The sequence below is a fragment of the Marmota flaviventris genome, chromosome 14 (genome assembly GCF_047511675.1).
Source record: "Marmota flaviventris isolate mMarFla1 chromosome 14, mMarFla1.hap1, whole genome shotgun sequence".
In the NCBI taxonomy this organism is placed as follows: Eukaryota; Metazoa; Chordata; class Mammalia; order Rodentia; family Sciuridae; genus Marmota; species Marmota flaviventris.
In genome coordinates this window covers 4,182,920-4,203,661 of record NC_092511.1, presented here as the reverse complement: position 1 = coordinate 4,203,661, position 20,742 = coordinate 4,182,920, and the positions used below count along the sequence as shown (strand labels likewise).

The following is a 20,742-nucleotide window of genomic DNA, read 5'->3' as shown; positions in this document are numbered from 1 at the left end:
TCAACCCCAAGGATGCAGATTATTTTGTCATCTGAGAGTTGAGACCACTCCCAAGAAAGAAGATCCCCAATAGAAACGCTGTGTTTGCAGTGGGGCAGAGCGTCCCCCGCCTGGCCAGCCCTCTCTCCCTCCCACCTCTCATCCCAGTATTTCAATCTTGTGGTCAGTCGTCAATTACGCGTCTACAAAAGATGGAGCCAAGCAGGATTTTAAAAAGTCACCTGTATTCCAGCCAAAACATCTTTAAAAAGAAATCCCTTTGAAAGGGGGACAAACTATGTAAGACACAATACATTTAAAATATGTATCGAAGTTACAAATGGAACTTTTTCCATGTGATTCCAAAGTACAAAACACAACATTGAAAGGCGTCCAAACAGTTCTTTTATACATCACAGTGTTAGTGGCACAAAACGTACTGACATTTCAAAAACACAAACCAAATTTGTTTTTTGTTTTACCACCACTTGTCAAATACATAAAGTATACATGTGCATGGCTCACTCACGCATGCGTTTACACAAGATTCAAACACACCCACGGCAAAGTGAGCAAAGGAAAGACAGGTCAGGCACGTGGCACGTGGCACGTAGCTACCCTGCGTTGAGGGCTCTGAAACTGTGGAAGACAGACTGCGCACGCCAGGGGCGGCCAGAGACCACGGGACTGACAACCAGCGGGCATGCTCCCCAGAGGACGCACCAGCAATGGCGTCTCACGCAGACCCTTTCGCCCCATTGGGGGTTTTTGGCAATCATCAGTCATAATCCCTTCATGTTGCTTATTTTCATAAGGGCCTGGGTCAATTAAAAGGAAAAAACAAGCTTTGGTATGTTCTAAAGAGACTTTCATGGAGCATTGTACATGCAAAATGTTTTCCCTTGATGATTTGTGATTTACATATGTATATACATGTACACACACAGGTGTGTTTATTAATAAACAGTAATCTGAGAAAATACAAAAAGTCCACCCTGGTTCATTCCAACTCCCTCATGTTTACACTACCAAGGGAAATTTTTCTCTTGTAATTTGTTACGTAACTTTTGCTTTTTGCAACCTACGTGAAAAAGATAAATTCATCTCGAAGTCATCTTTTCACCTCTGACATTCGCTCTCCTATGGCAGAGTGTGCCATATGGAATATATTGTAAAGAGAATGTGTTCCCTTGGAAGAGGTGCCAGAGGTTCCTTCTGCAGTCTGAGCTGCTCCTGGGAGCTGAGGAGGAAGAACTGATTAGACGTTGCTCATGCAATCAAGGTCTGCCTCAGCTCAGCTATGAAGTCCATCTCTGCCACCTGAACAGACTTGGTCTCCCAGGACATCTGTGGGGACACAGGACACACGGCTGAGCCAGACAGAAACCAGGCACCTCTAGTAAAAGCCTGGTGAGATGGCGAGCTGCCCAAGGGCTTCAGGTAGCTACAGGTCAACCCTGGGCTCCCCACTGGTCCACCCTGCAGCAGCCCTGGCCTCTCACTAAGGGCCTCTCCCAGCCCCGGGAGTTAAAGGCCTCTCAATGAATAAAAGTACATGCTAGCAGGACATCAAAGAGAAAACCATCTGTGAAAGTGAATGTCACTTTCCAACCAGGACAGACCATGTCAAATAACAGTAATGAGTCCATCTACTGAGTGCAGATAAGATCCAAGTTCACACGGAGGACCATCCTCTCATAATCTATTTACATTTTACATCCAGCATGTGAAGATTGCATTGCTGTAACAAATAGGTATGGCATTCCTTACTAAGAGAAAAGGATTCTGATGAGGGAAGTGCTACTTTCAGTATCTCCAGGTGATCTTACTGGCATTTACATAGGTTTATATAAATCACACTGAGCAAACAGAGGCAGGTTGGATACAAAAGCTCAGTGCTAATCTGACTGCCCTGGTGGCCCGAGGACTGCTGTGGTCTGTACCTCACCAAACCACATGCTTTTGAAGCATATTGCACACGAAGGCACAGGATGGTTGGGGCTAGAGATGTGTGTGATGGGGCCAGAGACTCCTCCGAGACAGGACATGCCACCCCTCTAGGAATAAGGGGTCTAGGCTCCCATTCTGGGCTCTAACTCCCTCCCCAAAGATGGGGTACTGCTGAATGGACTCATGTGATGGACAGCAGCTATTCAAGCCTGGGAGGACAGGGGCATCATGAAGGCCACCGGAAAGACAGCCAAATGCCTGCTGCCTTTGATAGGGAATGTGGCCAGGCAACTGTGCCTACAAATTACAGGTTTAAGTCCCAAGTCCCCAGGCCACTGGCTCATGGAGTTGTTGCCCATCTCCAGAAAACCCCTTTCACGCATAACAACATCTCAGACTGCAGAGACCCACCTGAAAGACAGCCTCAGCTACGTTCTTATTTAGTTCCTGAACTTTTAATTTGCAATTACAAAGAAAACTTCTCGAACATAATTTTGATGCAGACTGATCTCCTAAATGGCTCTTGTTTCATAAAGAAAATCAATACTAGAGGTGAAGAGAGAAGTGATTCTGTTTCGTAACTATTCGCTGTCAAGAAATAAAGAAGAAATTTGCAGGCAGGGAAGATATACTAGGACCTGAGACGGATGTGTAAATGTCGAGTCAAACACACACAAAATAACCTCATATTTAAAATGTGCTTGCAATGAGCAAACAATTGAGATAAAAGGACTTTGCTTTTGTTTCACTCCTTGGTAGAATTCTTAATAAGTCTTAAGAAATTCCATTGTAATAAATCCACAATATTTTCTTCTTATTCCTGGCAAGCACACGTGGCTCTCATAATAAATTCTCTTTAAAGGAAACACTTTCTCCACCCTTCAGACAAGGGATGGAGTAATGTGCACCTTATTGATCCGTGCATTTCTTTGCCATGGAAACAGTCACACAGAGCCCTGGGAAAGACCAAGTGGTAAAACCCCCACATCAAAAATGAACTGCAAGTGTTTTATCCAGTCAGGGCAAACTGGTTAGCTACAGGGCTGGGAACTGTGTGAGACACATGATTTTTCAAAATAATTAAAGCATTTTAAAAATGTGAATATCCAGAAGCTTCTGCCCCTTCTCCAAGGGCCCCCCAGCCTCTGGCAGAAGGCCCTGGCTCCCAGGATCGATAATGCAATTTTCTTCTTACTGTCTGACTTGAAAACTGGGGCAAGAGGCCAAACCATAGTCATTCTGAGTGGAACTATTTCTAAGTAAACCATTGGTTTAGAAGACATTAAAAACTATTTGCCGCTACCTGGGTGAGAAGGAACAACCCTGTGGGTATGCTGAATCCCCATAGCAGAAGGAACAAAAGGTGACTCTTGTGGAGACGTTCCTTTAAACATGTCAGTATTTTCCAATAAAAGCAGCGACACAAGAACCGTGTTTATAACAGTACACAGCTTACAGCATTCAGAAAGTTATTACAGCAAGTTTCAAGAAAAACACAGAGTGCATAAGGCTTTCTAAGTCTCCTGAAAAGTGGTCAAGCCAGAAAAGTCGCTGCACTATAACTTCTTAAAATGCACATTTTAAGAAAGGCATAGGATGGTTCATATGCACCTTGTTGGTTTTCACTACTCAGCTAGGATAAAAGAAAAGCCTTCTAAAAAGGACCTCACTAAATGCCATTAGTAATAAAAATAGTTGTCACGAACTGAGTGCTTTTTTCAAGTTGGAATAATTAAATTCTGTCTGAAGACAGATGTGATCCGACCTCCCTCAACATGGCGCCATCTTGAAGCCAAGGAGGAGAGGACGACATTTTGAAGGAGAAGGTCTCTTAGCCCCCACCAGATGTTCCTAGCCTACCGCCACGCCACGGGGAGGAAAGGCCTGGTGTGCTTCTGTCGACACTGTCGCTCAGGTCTGCAGAGACTGATGCTGTGGGGATGTGCCCCACCCCTGCCTGTCTGGCCTTCCCCAAGACGAGGCGACCACACCCGGGGCCTTGGCAACACCTTGACATCGGTCCCTGAAATCACGGCATCCAGCCTGACACTGTGAAGCTCAATGGGGCACATAAGGCAAGAGAAATGTTTAGTGGGGGGCCGGGGGTGGGTGGGGAGCTACACGTCCCGGAGGTGGGGTCTCGGCAGCACCGTGCTTCCTCTAGGTGGGTAACGGGTCGTCGTCCCCCTTACTGCACTTGCACTTGCAGCAGAGTACGAACGGGGTGGCCAGCAGCAGGAATGGAGAGGCCACCAAGAGCAGGAGCCCAAAGCCAGCAAAGATGCCCACGACCTGGAGAAGGAGCAAAGAGCAGAGGTAAGGAAGCCTGGTCCATGGGTTCCCTGAGTGTGAGCAACACCACCACCCCCATCCTCCATCCACCCACCCACCCACCACTCCCATGCAGTCCCTATCCCCCCCCCCGAACCCCGTCCACCCGTCAACACGTCTGCTCAACCAAACACCCATGTGTGCATTCATCCCCAGTTCTGCTCTCATCCACACATATTGGCTTCCCTTCAATTTTCCCCCTTCCTCCTAATTCCTTCTCTGCCTTTCTCCTCCCTTCCCTTCTCCCATCCATCTGTGCCTCCAATGAGCTGAGTTCCCTCTAACGATGTGCCAGGTGCTGAGAGTGCAAAGGTGCCTGAGATCTTGGCCCTCAAGAAGCACTCTGGTGGAGAAAGACCAAGATTTACTCGAATAATGCATCTTACAGAAACTGCCCTCACGCTCCAGGTGCAAGGGATTCCAAACAAGAGTCACCAACATTTTCTGGAGGAAAGAAGGGTTCCCCATGGGGACAGCCGGGGTTACAGAGATGTGGAGGTGGTTAGTATACAAGAAAGCCTGGGTAAAGCATCCCGCCTGGGTCAAGGGGAAAGACACAGGCATGGTAAGTTAGAGGATGGCTTGACACTTGTCATTCCCAAGGATGAAAGCCCAATACTATTACAAATTTTGATTTTTGTTTAAAAACATGCTTATCCCTTGGTATGTGTAAATGCTGAAAATAATAAGCTTAAAACATAGGCATATTGTCGTAGAAATTAGATAGTGCTGCTGTGCGAGGGAAACAGACTTTGCTTTGTGACCAGCTTGTCCACCAGCTGCACCCCTCCCAGGCTGCAGGGAGTGCAGAATTGAAATCCCAGGATGGAGTTAGGCTGCCATCTAGTGCTCAGAGTGATAAGTACGTGAAGGCTCTGGGCATGTGTTCTGACTCCACTCTTCCATGGGCCTGGTTTCTCAACTGTAAAATAAACACGTGAGCTAAAGATCTCGAAAAGCCATTGTCAGATCTAAAATTATCAGCTGCTAAAGCACCCCAGATGTGTGAAGGAAAGGATATCTTGAATGGGGATTTCTTCTGAAGACCACACACTTGCACATGCATCCCATGCACTCATACATGTGTGTTTATAAGCAAGACTGCATTAAACAAATGGCATCATGATGATAAATTAGGTGGTGCACATACTGGGAATCACCACTGCTGCCCAGCCAGAGACCCTCCTCTGCAGAACGTGAAATCAGTGACTGGATCACAGTGTGCATTGGGTTGTGCTTTGCTAAAATCGCCTGCACACTAATGCCTGGGCCCATAAGAACATGTGGAAGGTCTTATTTGAAAGGCTCTCCTGAGAGCCCATGTGACTGGTACACAGTTATCAGTCTCAAAGGAGCCACACACCCCGAATCTCTGACCAAACGCTCACATTCTTGCCAACCTGATGCCCCCTTCTCTTCTCACTTGGTCTATCCTGTCTAACTGCGTAGACTCTTTGACAAGTCGGGTTACCAGTCTATGCCAGCTGATGGTAGGTGGATGGATATCACCAGGAGAATGCGGCCAAGAGGAAATCATGAGACAACCAAACACCACGAAACAGACAGAATCACTTGGTGAGCTTGCTGGAGGTGTCGGGCACCAGACCACACGCTAGGAGACAGGATGGTACCGGTCAGGACCCTGAGAGGGTCACTGAGAAGCACAGTGACAGCCGCACCAGCAACCCTGAGATCTGCAGAGAGCCAGCCTCCATAGGTACCAGATGCTGCATAAGAACAGAACTCACTCTTTGTAGCCACTTCAAGGCCCCACCCCTGGCCCAGTGCCTCTCATGATGAAGGACAGGAAAGTGGTCGTGGGACCCGCCCTCTGGAGGGAGAGTGACAGTTCTCCGAGGAGTCTCTCCAGGGAGTCCCCAAAGCACATTCAAAGGTTTGGGGAAACTCGACCACAATCAAAGACCCAGGAAAGTGCACAGGGCGCCTTTGATGTGCTGGAACATGACCTCAGAACAGGGCACAGGCAGGCGGAGCGCAGTGGTGTCAGGCGGATGCTGAATTGTAGTCCAGTCCAACTTCCTCACTCCAGAGATGCAAAGAAGCTATTCTAGACCTTCCAGTATTGGTTTCAGATGGCAAAGCTGGCATCCCAGGCCCACCTCACTGGCTCGTGAACAGCACCTGCAGAACACCCCCACGTGAAGCTTCCAGGAGACGTCCCAGGCATGCCCACGCTTGCGTGTGTGTGCACGTGTGTGTGTGTGTGTGTGTGCGCGCGCGCAGCCCGGGGCTAAAACAAGTGCCGCCATGAGCAGAGCTGGGCCTGGGTGAGAAGCTCTTCAGTGCCGGGAGACAAGGAAGAGCCAGCACGGGACAAGCTCCTCTCCTGGCAGAGGCCAGCGGCCTGCCTGTGGGTTCACTCTAGAGAAACAGAAATGCACATTCCGGCTCCTCCGTGGGTCGGCTTGATTCTGGGAAGGCAATGGAAGAAGGAGGCAGGCGCCTCAAGCCATGGAGTCCACACAGCAGCCTCTGGTCTGGGAGTGGCTATGCAGGTGCAGGAAGCCCCAGCAGCTCCCGCGCCCCCTCTAGATACAGCCCAGGCAATAACAAGGGCTGAGAAGGATGTGACCCCCTATGGTATCCTACACTGTTGGAGAGGGTTTCTGTGGGTTGAATTGTGTCCCTCCAAAGTGACATGTTGAAGTCCTAAGCCCCTAGGTACACAGTGACCCTCTTTGGAAACAGGGTCTTTTGTGGATGTAATCAAGTTAAAATGCGGTTAACAGGATGGGATTTAATTTAATTTGATTGCTGACCTCATACAAAGAAGGACTTTGGACACAGAGCCAGACACAGGAAGAGAACATGAAGCCCCAGAGGGGAAGACACCACCTGGGGTCAGGACTGGAGGATGCTCTCCAGCCAGAGGGCTCCCAGTGCTGGCAAAGCCCCGAGCTAAGGAGGCCAGGGGGGCTCCCCCACAGGGTCAGGGCGAGGCCCTGGCCACACCCTGGCCCCAGGCTTCTGGCTTCCAGAGAGACAATACGTTTCTGCTGTTCTGAGCCAGCGAGTTGGCAGAGCTTGGTCGCAGCGTCCTGTGCGCATGGACTCACGTGGAGGTGGGAGAGGAGAGATCAGGTTGTGCATCCCCAGGAGAGAAAGCGCCTACAGCCAAAACCAAATCTCCTGATTAGAGGGCAGCAAACAAAGCCCTTGGGCCAGTCAGCCTCATCACCCCTTCTGGGTACCTCTGGACAGGAAATAGGACGTCCTGGAGGGTGTGAGGAAGGAGGGGTGGCAGGTGAAGCCCCCAGCAGGGCGGGGCCTGCTATTTCTCTAGGCACCACAGCTCAGGGTACTTGAGTCCACACACCCCGGAAGAGCTCATCTAGCCACCATTCCCGAAAACTTATCCACATTGAACTTGGTAAAGCCCCGGTTTTTTAAGAGGTGCATTTCCTGGAAGCCAGAGGACTTGCTATGGCCCTGTGTAGGGCCTCTGTCACCTGCTGCTTGTTCTGAGCTTGAGGAGGATGGGCATGATGCTTTGGCTAAGGTCACCCTGGCCCCCATGGCTTGGGGCATCCCAAAGCCTCCTGCACACCTGTCTGTAGCCTAGACTGGGACCAGCACTAGGCCAGAGACATGAGCAGCCACTGCAAAGGGCTGCCTCCAAGGTCCCCTAGGGCAGCCCAGGCAAGCAACAGGCGGCTCACGCTGTGGGGAAGATGCTGCGTGCAGCCAGTGACATGGGTCACCCACAAGGACGCCTTGCTTTATATAACAGTGCTCTTGAGGAGAACGCTCACTGCAAACAGCCCCTGCCTAAAGTGCACCACTTGAGGGTTTCCAGGGCACTCAGCTGCAACTGTCCTTTCCTGTCCCCATTCCCTTGAACCGACTTGCTGACCTCAGGCCTTCTCTGGAAAGCCTTTGGTTAAGCCCTAGTAGACCCGGACTCAGGCCATGAGCAGCAGACAGGCAATGTGTGTGATGCTGCAGGAGATGCTCGGTCACTCACCATGGGGCCAGGGCACCCCCCGGCCAGCAGCCCAGCAGGACTGTGTTGCCATATTCCCAGCTCTGCCTTTCTACACAGCAGCTCTTCAGCCAACTGGCCTGTCTCCTAGAACACACACACACACACACACACACACACGCGCGCGTCCAGATCAAAGGTCCAGGCCAGCCACCTCTTACCTGTGTCCGATGCCAGATCACAGAGGCCCGAGAGTGGCCCAGCTTGTTGCGGCAGGGTCCCTTGTCATAGTGTATCAGGAGGAAGTCATCCTGGGGAAGACAGAGGAAGGGACAGGGAGAGGGGATCGGTTCACTGGGTCTCCACCGTGACCACACCTCCTTTGCTTCACACGCAACCAGTGGAGACAGGAGGGCAGGCCTGTGCCACACGCCTGGCTCCAGCCACCAGTATTCACGAGGAGCAGCCCAGGACGACAGTCACCTGGTACACTGGAGAGGTCCTGAGCCAGATGTCCCCAGCCCAAACAAAGCAGGGCCTCCCTGGGCACAGTGGCCATATCCTGAGCTTGCAGGAAAGAGCAAGTCGTGCCAGCTCAGGGCTTCTGGACAAGCAGGTCAAGTGCTACTCCCCAGGGCCCTGAGGCCTGGCCGGGCATGGTCCCAGGGGAGGACCCAGCACAGGCTCACTCCAGAGACCAGAAGATCCTCTTCACTTCTGCGCTGTCTTCAGCATCAGCTTCTCATCTAAAGCCGCTCCCTCTTGACTCAGACCATTAAACTTTTCTTATCTAAGAACCAGCCCAGGAACATCTTCTCCCCACAGGGTCTCCAACTGTACAGAGGGAGCAGGGACTCCTTTCTTGACACTCATGGAGACATCTGCTCGATTCCCCACTCGACTCTCCAACCACTTCATAAGACACCCCCCAGACCTCAGCTTCTTGGAACGGAGGCATGCAACGCGACACAGTTCAGTGCCTGTCATCCAAATCCCCATCAGCACTCCTGAGGCCGTACTCCACGAACCTCTGCTTCTCCATGAAGGAGAGCCCCTTCCCACCTACTGCTAATCCAGGAAACGGCAGCTCTTCAAAATGGCCCCATGCAGGGCCAGCCCAGGGCTGTCCACTCATACAACTGATGCTGTCAACAACCTCCTTCTGAGGAAAAGTAAGCAAACACAGGGCCCCAGGTGGCAGAGAGACAGGAAGCCCCTCTTTGAAATTGCAGCACTGGACACGAGCTGCTCTCTTGTGGCTCCTGGAACCACTCAGCCAGGCCGGGTGCTAAGCTCGCTTTCTCTCATCTGGAGAAGGGTGCCAGCCGCTAGGGTGCTGAGGCTTGTCTCCTGGGGTCTGCACGCACGGTGCTGCGGCATGAATCCTGGCTGTTTCCGTGCAATCCCGCGAGGCCCTCACAGAGGCTGGCCTCACTCTGTTGGCCTTGGCCCTCTTCTGTGGAAAGGCCGGCGGCCTGGCAGCTGAACTCACAGCCTCTTCCGACCCCACGCTTGCCTTCAACAACGACATGTCTGGCCTTCTGTCCACTGTTAGAGCACGCCTCCTCCCTCCTGAGGAGGACTGAGCTCTTCCCTTCACTTGGACGCTCATGCACACACCACCCAGATCAGTTCAAGTTCCATTCTTACGTCTCATCTCCCAAACAGCCTATCATGATGTCCTTCTTCTGTAGGTTAGAACGGTTTTGAATCTGTTTTCTGGAAAGTAAACCAAACCACATGGCACTACTCAGTTTAGAAATCTTTAACGATCTCTGCCAGCCGTAGTGCATTCTGCACATCAGAATCCCCTGGAAATGAAGGCTCTGGGCTTTACCTGCAGGTACAGACCCATGGACCCAGGGCAGGACCCAGTGCAAACTCTCTAAGTGATTCTGACCCAAACTGTCCTTGGACAGGCGCTTGGGTGGGCGCACGGGACCCTGTGCTGAAGACCAAAGCCCTTTGCCTGCACATAGAAACCTTTGTGGTGACCTGAGTCATTGGCCCAGCAGTTCTGCTCATGTTCCCTTGGCTGAGCACCTTCTGGTCTTCAGGTCCTTAGCTGAGACCCCGCCCCACCCCCCACATCTGGTACTGGGCTGCTCCCCCGGCTGCCAGTGGCCTTCACCCACGGTGACAGCCTTCTTCATAAGGATGCTCTCCTATCATGTGCTAGGGAGAGGGCAGGCTCCCCCAGATCAAGGACGCGGCCACTCTCCCACCCCGAGGAGCTGCCCACGCTCAGTGCAGGTCTTAAGAAGACAAGGGCAGGCTATTTAAGACGTGCTTTCTTATCCCCTGACAAAAGCACTCTGAACGGGTCCCACGTTGTATGGATTTAATTGTGATTTTAAACTTACTGATTGATGAAGCCCTTGGGCAGAGCGATCCCAGCAGCTGCCGGGAATCCAGCAGTATTTTTATGACAAGGAGTATTTTCCTTCCTGTCGATCAGAGGTGTCACTCAACTTACGGGGCACGAGAAACAACAGGCCATGTACAGACAGTCACGGTCAGTCAGCTGCACGGGACAAGGGCTGAGGCTTTGGGCAGGTCCTTCTGTGAGGCTTAACATGTCCTGTCCAGTTCTGGCTTGAAGCCACCTGGCCCAGGCATCAGTGACAGGTTTTAGAGCTTGAATGGTCAGAGGCTGGACACTGGACACCAGGCCCCTTCCTTGGCAGCCAGGGGCTTTGGGGAAACACCAGTAACTTCCCTGGATTTTCTCTCAAGAAAAAGAATTCACAGTCCCACGTCGTGGAAGTGCTGGGTGAACAGAGGGTCTGCAGAGCCGACTGACCAGGAAAGGCCCTCCTCAGCACTCACCAACCCTCTACTGTCTGCTGACTAGAGAGGACCAGCTCCTGGGAGCAGTGGATGTGGGCACAGTGTGACAAGTGGGGAGCACCAGGGAGACTCCCTGAGGGGTGGGCAGGAGCGTGAGAGGAGGACCGTCCAGTCGTCTGTGTCCGGAGGCCTCTGTGTCGTGGCGTGGGCCTTGGTGGGAAACGGAGGAGAAGAGCCCAGAGGGAGCCTGCGTGCTGGGCTGGCCAGGGCTGGGCTGCCTTCCAGCCACACACTTGTGACCTTGTCTGAAACCACGTGACTGTCCTTGATAAGCTGCCCAAACAGAATCTGCTCCTTCAGAATCTGCCCTTTAGGGTCACAGGGCTGTTTGTCAGCAGCTCTTTGATCTGCCAAGGACACAAAGCTCACGGTGGGGCCGTGAGGAACGGAAGCTGCCCACACCCAGCCCTCGACCTTCTCTCCCTCTATGCGCCTTTGCCTACCCACCACCAGGCCCTGTCACATGCAGAGTATTTGTGCCTCCTCCACGGACAGCCATTGGGGTCACCCTTAGCCCCAATGTGATGGTGTCAGGAGGGCGTCTTTGAGGGCAATTAGGATTCCACGAGGTCCTGAGGGTGGAACCCAGGATGGGATTAGCTCGTGTCCTCTCTGCCATGTGAAGACACAGTGAGAAGGTGGCCAGGAAGGGACCTCACCAGGAGTGGGAACTGTCTATACCTGTCCTGAGGCCTGAGGAAAACAGTCTGTGGCTCACGCCACCCCATCTGCACCATCTGCAGCTATGCAACACAGTGGCCAAGCTGATTAGGTAGCACCAGAGAACTGAGGCTCTCAACACCCCTGAAAGCCAGGTGGGACCCCAAGCCTGCCGGAGCGTCCAGGCCCAGAGCTGCTGAACGGGTTGCCTGGACAAGTGGCACTCTGAGTTGACATTCCACAACTCAGGACAATGTCCGCTCTTGTTACTTTTCCGTTTCCAGGAATAACCTCCAAGCTCTCGGGGAATGGCTGGTCTTTTCCCACCCCAGCTTGACCCTCAAAGCCCCCTGGACCCGCGGCGGTACTCACATCCAGGGACTCCAGGCAGTACCAGCAGAAGGCATGCTTACAACTCTTGCACATCATCTGGGCGCACCCTTCATCTCGCTCGATGTAGACTTTGCACTTGGGGCAGCGCTTGATGGGCGCGTCATCCCCTTCCATCCTGAAAGCAGAGCTGTAGGAGAAAGTCCGTGAGGGACCCGTGCAGAGGGGCCCACCGGAGACCAGCAGGCAGCGTGGGCCACACGGGAGGCACTGCTGACTGTGGTGACCAAGACCTCGGGTTATGAAGTGAAATAGAACCCAGCCTAAGAAGCTGGGACTTCAGAAAACCAACAAGCAGAACACTGCCCCAGCTGGGCTGGGTTAGGAAAAGCAGTGCATAGCTACAGGTGGGTGCATAGAAAACACGAGAGACAACAAGGCAAAAGGCTTCAAGGGAGGAATGTGGGTAACGCGCTAGACTGAAACGTCATGTGCGTCTTCCTGTGCTCGTGCTAGTTTCCAAAGGGCTGATGGTAAACTTCATGCAATTCACTGTTGTCAGAAAGAATTAAGTTATGAGCACACATAAACAGTCTCTTTGCTTTCATAGATCTAGATGGCTCGTCTTACAAAACTGTTTTCCTGAGCATTCTGCTTGGATTTGCAGTGGCTATCAGTGCGAAGGGCTTGGGCCTGGGGCTGGGTGCCGGCTCTCCTACGGTCAACTGGGTGAAGGCTCTCCAAGCCTCAGTCCTCGTGGCAGCGTGAGCATGAGAGAAGGTCACTTACAGCCAGAGCACAGGTGGCATCCTGCTTGTCTGCTGTGCTTCTAAAAGGGGCAATGACTTAATGCTGTGGTGAAAAGGTAGCACAGAGTTCAGGGAGGATGTCCAGAAAAAAAGCACAAATGCTAAGTGAAGTCACCACCTCTGATGGTGCATCTAGGGCAGTGCCTGAACAGACTGCGTCAGTTCAACTCCACAGGAGAAAAATGGGTGCACTCTGGGCCAAACATTCATTCACAATATGCCCACTGAGGCTGAGCAAATGCTGGCATTTTGCATGCATCCTGGCTGAAGGATCTCCCCCAAACATCAGAGTATGTACAGGAGTGAAACAGTCTCACTTCAGTCTGACTCATCTGGCTATGAGACGTGAACTTTCCTTATCATTTCATCCCCAGGTTCCTAAGTGCACTGAGGCCCATGCCCAAGCTGAATGCGATTCTGCTTTGTCCACTGGTAGAAGGAGACAGGCCATAAAGCTCTCCAGAGAAGCTGTGCACCCTGGCAGCTGGGAGCAGATCAACCCTAGCTATGCTCTGACGCCTTATCTTCCTGGTCTCCTCTCCTCTCCCCAGAGCAGACTAACCTGGCTACCAGCATCATCTCTAAGGAGAGGAGAGAGGACCAAGAGGTTTGCACAGGTCAGGTGCAAAACACAAAGGCTGCCCACACACAGTTGCTGTCTGTGCTGTGACTGCAAGATGACAAAGCTGTCTGTAGCTCAAATTCTTAAATTTACAGGCAGATTGCAGATGGGACCGAGAGTGAGTGAGGCTGCCCTCATGACAGATGGACCAACACATTTGCAGGTGCCTCTAAAGGCGAGACCACAGTGGCCTCTGACAGTGGAGTTAATCTGCAAAGAGCCTAAAGTCTCAAGGGACCAAATCCTGAGACTAAGGCTGATTGTCAGATTAGCTAGAACTGCTCTGGTGTGAAAGCCAGGTGTGGCCTTAGAGTAATGAAACCAACATTCTCATGTGACCCACAAGCTGATGTTAGAAGAAATGCCATGGGCAGAGGCAAGACCACAAGAGGCAAGACCATATATGCTTCAGGGATGTTCAGAACAAAACCTGTGGGAATACCCAATCTGATGCACTGTGTTCTGCCTGAATGCATGCACGGTACAGACCGTGGCCTTGAACGATTACTGGTATCTGGATCACAGATAAAATTACTATTAATAACAAGTGTTAGCACTACTCAAATTTAAAAGGGTGGACTGGAGTCTGTGGCACTTGAACCACAGTCTACATGCCCTGGGGCCTCAAGGGGTGGCAGGAAATGCTAATGGGTACAGCTGGTCAAGTGGGGACAGAAACGTGGGCAAAGGGAGAATTTAACTTAAACAACAACAAATCTACTACAACTAAGTGTTTGCAGTCATAAGTGGCAACAGCCTCATTTGGGGAGACAGGGGGGGTGTTAAAAGGACTATGGGTTTCCCCACAAGCCCCCTCCCGGGGCAGTGGCTGGGGCTCAACTCCCACATGAGAACACAGACTTGGTATGGCCAGATACTCAGACTCCCAGAGAAGCCCCAAATTCCAATTTTTATGTGAAATGTCCTGATTTTTAAATGTTCACAAAATTAGACTTGTTACTCTTGATTCAAGTCGCCCTTGTGAAATGATTTAAATGAGGCTGTGATATCAGGGATGGAGAAAACTGAGTCATTACGCCCTAACCTTTGCTCTTTCCCCGTCTATGAAAGCGTCTCCCCATAGGAAACCCAGGGCTGGAAGCCTCGTCCCTCCCGCCTGCGGCAGATGCTCTTTTTCCCAACCCTGCTCCTCCTACACAGGATGGGGGGACCCACTCACTCTCACCAAATAGCCACTTGGCTGCTTCCTGGGGCAGATGCCCCGACCTGCCTCCTACTTATAATCATTTTTAATCCAACCAAACAAGAAATGTGTTTCTTCTAGCAAAGTTTGGAAGCATCTAAAACCCCGAGTCTAAGTGAAGAGAGACGGCTGGTGTCTACCTGGCGTCTGAGTGCTGGACGCATGCAGCTCAAAGCCCCCTGTGGGAGCTCAACCCAAGGGAAGAGTCAGCCATGGAGACAGAGGATTTAAAACACAGCATGTCGAGAATGGCCAGTGCAGACTGTCTCCAGGGGGAAGAGGGGGGAGTCGTGACCCTGCGCTGGGGTCGGGCAAGCTCAGCAGAGGGGACTCAGGCCCTGTCTGAAAGGTGGCAAGGAGTCTGTGGAAAGCAGGAGCTGGGAGAAGGGGCACTAAAGGCAGAGAAACCAACAAGCAGACCAGGAGTGGGCCAGGGATGTGGCGTGGGAACTAGAGGTCCTGTGGCAGGACGTGGAGAATGGGGTCCAGGGGCGAGGAGGAGGGGAGAGAGGGAGACACGGAGTAGCTGGTGCAGATGCCTCAGGGTAGGCAGTGGGCAGACATGGCAGTCCCCCCTTCTATTGGGAACCTGGCCACTCTACCTAGTAGGGCCAAGTGACAGTGGGGAAAAAAAAGAAAAAGAAAAGACTTGGGTATTACCAATTTCTTCTGGTTCATTCTATCAAATTTCAAGATATACAGAATGAGGCTACAAAGTCTACCTGGGCAAACAGCAGGATCACCTGGCTGTGAGGAGGAGCAGGGCAGAAACCCTGCCTGCTTCCCAAATCTCCCAACAGACATGGAGTTTTAGGGAGACATGGGTCCTCGGCTTCTGTCAGCTGAAATCCTGGGTTGGTGATCCTTCTGGGGTCTACACCCCACCCCTGCTGAGTCCTGTTCCTACACCTCTATTCAGGATCCACTTCAACACTGCACTTGTGGAAAAACAAGCATGGCAGGACTCACAACCCACATGGTGACAACTGTCCGCACATTCGCTATTGCAGGCAGGTAGTGCAGAGTGTGGTTCTTGTGGATTCTTATATTTTCAAAGCCTTGACTGGTCCTGGTGAATGATTCTCAAAAATCAACCATCAAACACATAACTACAATCTCGAGAAGGAGAGTGCGTGTTGAGGCTGACGGATGCACAGCCATGTCCCCCAGAGGCACTTTCTTTCTCCCGGCCTGCAGCCCCCCACCACCCGATGCAGGAGGTACCTGGTTTCTCCAGGGAGGAAGGTGATGGGCATGGTCTCTGGGCAGCCTTGCCCGGGGTGCCAGCGGGCTCTGCAGGCGGAGCAGAACTCCATGTCGCAGGCTTTGCACTGCACCAGCTGGGGGGTCTGTAGTCCCATGTCCTGGACCTGGCACACAGCCTGGCAGGAGGATGCTGGGCACCATGTCCGGCATGGATCGAAGAGCACCTCTAGCAACAGGAGACAAGACAGGTGAGTCAGGCCTGGAACCAGGGGGGCTCATGGGATGGGCCTGGAGCAGTTCTGTTGGGCACTGACCAGGGTGGGGAGCAGGAAGGAGGATGTCTAGGTAAGGCGACCAGACAGGTCAGCCCTTGCAACTCCGTCCTGCCCTCCCACCTCTGCTCCAGCTCCTCCTGACCTCCAAGCCCGATCCTGTGGTGCAGCAGATTTCTAGACACCCCAAGTGTCCACGGGGATGCTGTCCCTGTACCTTTAACCAACTGTGTCCCCCAGGAAGGTCCTGCTCACCCTCTAGGACAGGCTCAGAGCGCTCAGGCCCCTGCACTCTGGAGAGCTGTGCCCTCCTGTCCCTGTATGCATTTTGAGTGCTGCCACTATGATTCCTTGTCTGCCCCAAGGACACAGCTTCCTGAAGTCAGGCCTGTGTTCTCTTATGGCCTCAGAATGAGGCCCAGGGCTCAGCAGTCTGCACTTGGGTCACACTTGTTAAAAGACAGTCAGAAAGGAGGAAAGGAAGGTGTCTGAATTAGATGGTTCATCTGCCTAACATTGTCTCCCTTCCCAGATTTAAAAAAGCCACAAGCTAAGTACTGAGTAAAATTAATCCTCTGTCGGCCGGATTTCACCTCTAAACTAGAGCCCCAGTCACTAAGAATCCCGATTTAATGGAATTAGTCAGGAAGTTTATTTTTAAAAACAGGATATGCTGACACTCCTATTTCTTCACATCCTTTTCCAAAAACTGCATTTATTTAAACAACTGGTCCTGGGCTGCCCTTTGCAGTAAGCCTGGCTGTTCCCTTCACCCACTGCTGCCCCGGCAGACACTGATTTCTCAGTGAGGCTGGGTGGGGGAGGAGGGGTCACATGGAATGCCTGCATTCTGCCAGAAGGTGATCAGAGGCCAGTAGCTCCAGGGCTCCTGTCGGCTGCTCAGTGGGGTAAGGCCATCCTTGAGAAGCAGTCTTGGGAATTGTGCTGAGGCAACTTGGAAAGCAACAAAAAGCCCCAGCAAACCTCTCAGCCCTGTGACTGGCGGCCAGACGGGTCCGGCTCACCTGCACGGAAGATGGGAGCTGGACTCACTGGGGATCTGCAGCAGGCTGGGGTGGAGGGGCCCGGACTCTGGCCTGGACAACATGGTTACTAAATCCCTAGCTGCCCTCAGGTATGTGCCCTCCTGGGGTGAACCCATCCCTCAGTGAACCAGCAGCCATCCTCAGTGCTCCAGAAACAAGGTCCTGTTGGGTGTAATCTTGCTAATGACCTAGTCATTTAGCACAGGGGCTGGAACCCTGTGGGAAGGGCCGGGCAGTGATTAAGTCTTTGCGGACCATGCGGCTTCTGTGGCATCTGCTCGGCTTTGCTGTTGGGGAAGACTATAAACAAAGATCAGGGAAACCCACATGACAGCATGGCTGGCCACCTGCTGACCCGACAGGACTGTCTCCTGCCTTTCGTAACCAGGCGAATCAACCAATAGCACAAAGCCACCACCTCAGTAGGGCTGGCGGAGAACCAAGAACTTGATAGCAAAGGGGCCCTGGAGCTAAGGAACCTGTGGACACCCTCGAGGCGCCCCTGGTGTGAGAGCATAGACAAACCAGCCTCAAGCAGCCGACAGTTTCCCTGGGGCACACTCTGTGGAGGCAGAGCCGGGTGACACAGCAAGCACAGGGTGTGCTCGTGTAGCTGGGGGGCATCGGGTGCTCCTTGCCATCTGCCAGAACTCAGGATGGTGCAGGAAGTGGCCTGGGCAGCTCCCACGGGAAGGACAAGCTGCTTGCTTGCCTGGTGGGCCTTCGAGGCCCTGACTCATGCCTGTGCCTTTGCTTGCTGGCCCTGCCTGCCCTCTGTGCACTGTGGGTGAGTCCAGCCTGGACCCGGACTAGGTATGTGTCCTCCACCTGCACAGCTGCGATGCAGGCCTGCAGGACATGGGCTCACACACCTGCTGGACACAGGATTCAGAAGAGGAGTCCTCCTGCTCCTGCCTCTCTGGCCAGTGTGCTGTTGGCTGGCAGCCTGCCCAGAGCCGACTGTCTGCCTAGACCATCAGGTCCCCACACTGGCCCACACACCCCACCCCACCTTGTGTTCTGAGAGCCTCTGACAGCAAGACTTCCCCAAATCAGCCACCTCTCCTGCCCTTCCCAGAGCCTACCACCTCCCATCCCCACCCTCGCACGACAGTGAGAGAGAGTCCTGCTCCCTGCTCAGGGGAGGCCCATTCTGCCCACACGGAGGGGAGCAGAGGCCTAGTGAAGGTTTCCATGGTAACAACTCAATTTTGTGACATCAGTCCTTACAGAGATGTGTCATGGCACTGACTGTCCCCATGTGAATTCCCTATGGGCAATGTGCTGACTGCCAGCTCCTGCAAGGCCAGGGCCATTAAACCCCAGGAACACAGCCCCTGGTTTCTGGCTTAGACAGCTATTAATATCCCACTGTCCTTCTCAGCTGTGTACAAGACAGGAACCGACGGACAAGGAAGTCCACAGCAGGCAGCTCCTGCGTTGTGTGCTCAGAGTGCATGCATGTGTGCTTATCTACCTCCCCACCTAGGTGTGTCTAATGACAACCAGCACTAGATACCACGTCTTGCATATCATGTTATGTCCACCATATTCTATTCATGCATATATGAACCATATTTTCAAACAAGGCAAACAAGGCATTTTCTGAAATGGTAGAAGAAACTAAATAGAACTCTGATCCCCAAAGAGCTTTTAAGGCTGCTTGTGACTCAGAATGGTGAGTTAGCTCTAATATTAGTTTCTTAACTAATCTTAATAAAAGAGGGTCCCAAGAGCTTCCTATTTGTAAAAAATGTTCAATGTTTTTCAAAAAAGGTGTTTTGTTCCAACAAATTTGCTGTAAAGGACAAACCCAGCACACCCTCAGGGACTGCACTGCCCACTGGCTGGTACCCTGGTGCCAGCCAGTGGTGATGGGTGGGACGCTGCTGGGAGACAGTGAGATCAGGCTCTTGTCGGGCCTGATGACCGGTGGGCACCGTGGCATATTGTTTAACCTTACTGACCTTGGCTTTCTTTTTAAAACACAAAACACAGAACAAGGCTTGACCTTGGCATTCCTTTGCCCAGGAGCCATACACAAAGTGGGACAGGGTACCCAGGAAGGTGCAGTCCCTCTCCTGGGAGGACAGGCACTTCAGATAGATGGACTCAGAAAAAAACACCTGCAGCCTTGCAGGGTGGGTGCTCAAACAGAAGCAGAGATGCTGCAGGCAGGCACACAGGGAAGGGTGATCAGCAGACCCCTCTCAAAAGCCTGTCCCCACCAACGGGCTAGAGGTAACCAGGAGGGAGGGAGGGAGGCGCTCAGGGAGGAAAGCAGCTTGAGTGCCCCTTCCCTTGGTGCCTGCTGGCCAAAGGCTTCAGCTGGGGAGGTGGATAAGTTTAAATTAAAGTCAAGGCTGCTAAATCAGATGTGACACACTAAGTCTAAATAAAGAAACTTAAACTCACGACAGGATTTCTTGGTAACTAAATGCTGTTGGAAAAGCAGTGAAATTAGTTTCCTTCTAAAACGTCCTCCACTGACCAAACTGTAAGGACACAGAAAGTCCAAGGTTGCTTTCTGACCACTTCTCCAAGCCTGCTTGTTGAAGCAACTGGATAAAACTCATAGCTATGTTTTAGCTCTGATATGCTCCTGTTTCATTCAGACAGGTCTTTTGTGGTGTTAAGTATGAATTCTTAAAAAAAAAAAAAAAAACTTCTAGCACAATGTCAGTAAATGTTTTCAAGTGGTAGGTTTGAGGGGTTCTTTTCTAACCTAAGTCTAGTTGGCTTCATTTTTATACAAGAAATAAAAAAAAAATTTTTTTGATGAAGTCAACATACTAAAAAAATAAGATACATTTATTAGGTAGGGAATTTGCACAGCTGCATTTTTAAATTAAATTTGATGTCATAGAAAGTTCATATTCTTGTAACCTAAGCAACCTCTCGTTTCTGTCAAGATTCTCCCTGGAAAATATTTTCAGAAGAGACTAAAAGCCTCATGAATCCTAATTAATCAATTTTATAGCTCCCCACACTGACTTCAGCACGGAGTGATATTACATTTAAGCTTCGAACTGCCCCAGTGTAAATGATAAATGCCAATTAAAGAAACAAATCCTTTAAAACAAGTTTCAGAGCCATGAAAACTCCCGCATGATGTTCATGGGGCAGGACATGCAGGTGCTGCTGCTGCTGCCGGGGACGCAGGCCTCGGGGGAAATGCAGCTATCCTCAGCATTTCTGCAGAACAATTTTCAAAAATGAAGGCCATGAGCTTTCAGGGACATGTGGCTTTGGCCTGCCCTGCCGTACACTGCCACCTGCCCACTGGTCCCTAGAAGCCAGTCATCCAGGCTGCAGGTCAGCTGGGTAGAGAATCCTGGTGAGGGCAAGACCTGGTTGGGACAGAGGGAGAGTGGGCCTCAGGGGCCACCAACCATGCCAAAGACCCCAGAGTCCTGTGCAGTGTCCTCACAGTGAGGTCCCACAGAAGGGGACCTGCTCATGTCTCTTCCACTGCTCTTTTGCAGATTTGTAGGCAGCCTGAGGCCCAGAACATACATGAAAATGAGTCCAGTGGGGCTC

The 20,742-nt window shown here is 51.8% G+C and overlaps 1 protein-coding gene and 1 pseudogene across 7 annotated transcripts in view; both read right to left on the bottom strand.

The window, feature by feature from the left end:
- Nucleotides 1-203: 203 nt before the first annotated feature.
- Rnf144a (ring finger protein 144A) overlaps nt 204-20,742 on the bottom strand; it is a 95,914-nt gene continuing 75,375 nt past the window's right edge. For 6 of the 7 annotated variants that reach the window (XM_027937798.2, XM_027937800.2, XM_027937794.2 and 3 more), the window contains 4 exons: nt 15,903-16,110; nt 12,086-12,233; nt 8,425-8,514; nt 7,004-7,389 (listed from right to left, as the gene is read on the bottom strand). In XM_027937798.2, the coding sequence (XP_027793599.2) occupies nt 7,180-7,389; nt 8,425-8,514; nt 12,086-12,233; nt 15,903-16,110 (656 nt within the window). In that variant the 3' untranslated portion in view covers nt 7,004-7,179. Of the gene's footprint in view, nt 4,222-7,003; nt 7,390-8,424; nt 8,515-12,085; nt 12,234-15,902; nt 16,111-20,742 lie in introns of those variants that run through there. The other variant, XM_027937797.2, reaches the window with a different exon arrangement.
- Nucleotides 7,889-8,011, bottom strand: LOC114094720 (small nucleolar RNA SNORA70; annotated as a pseudogene).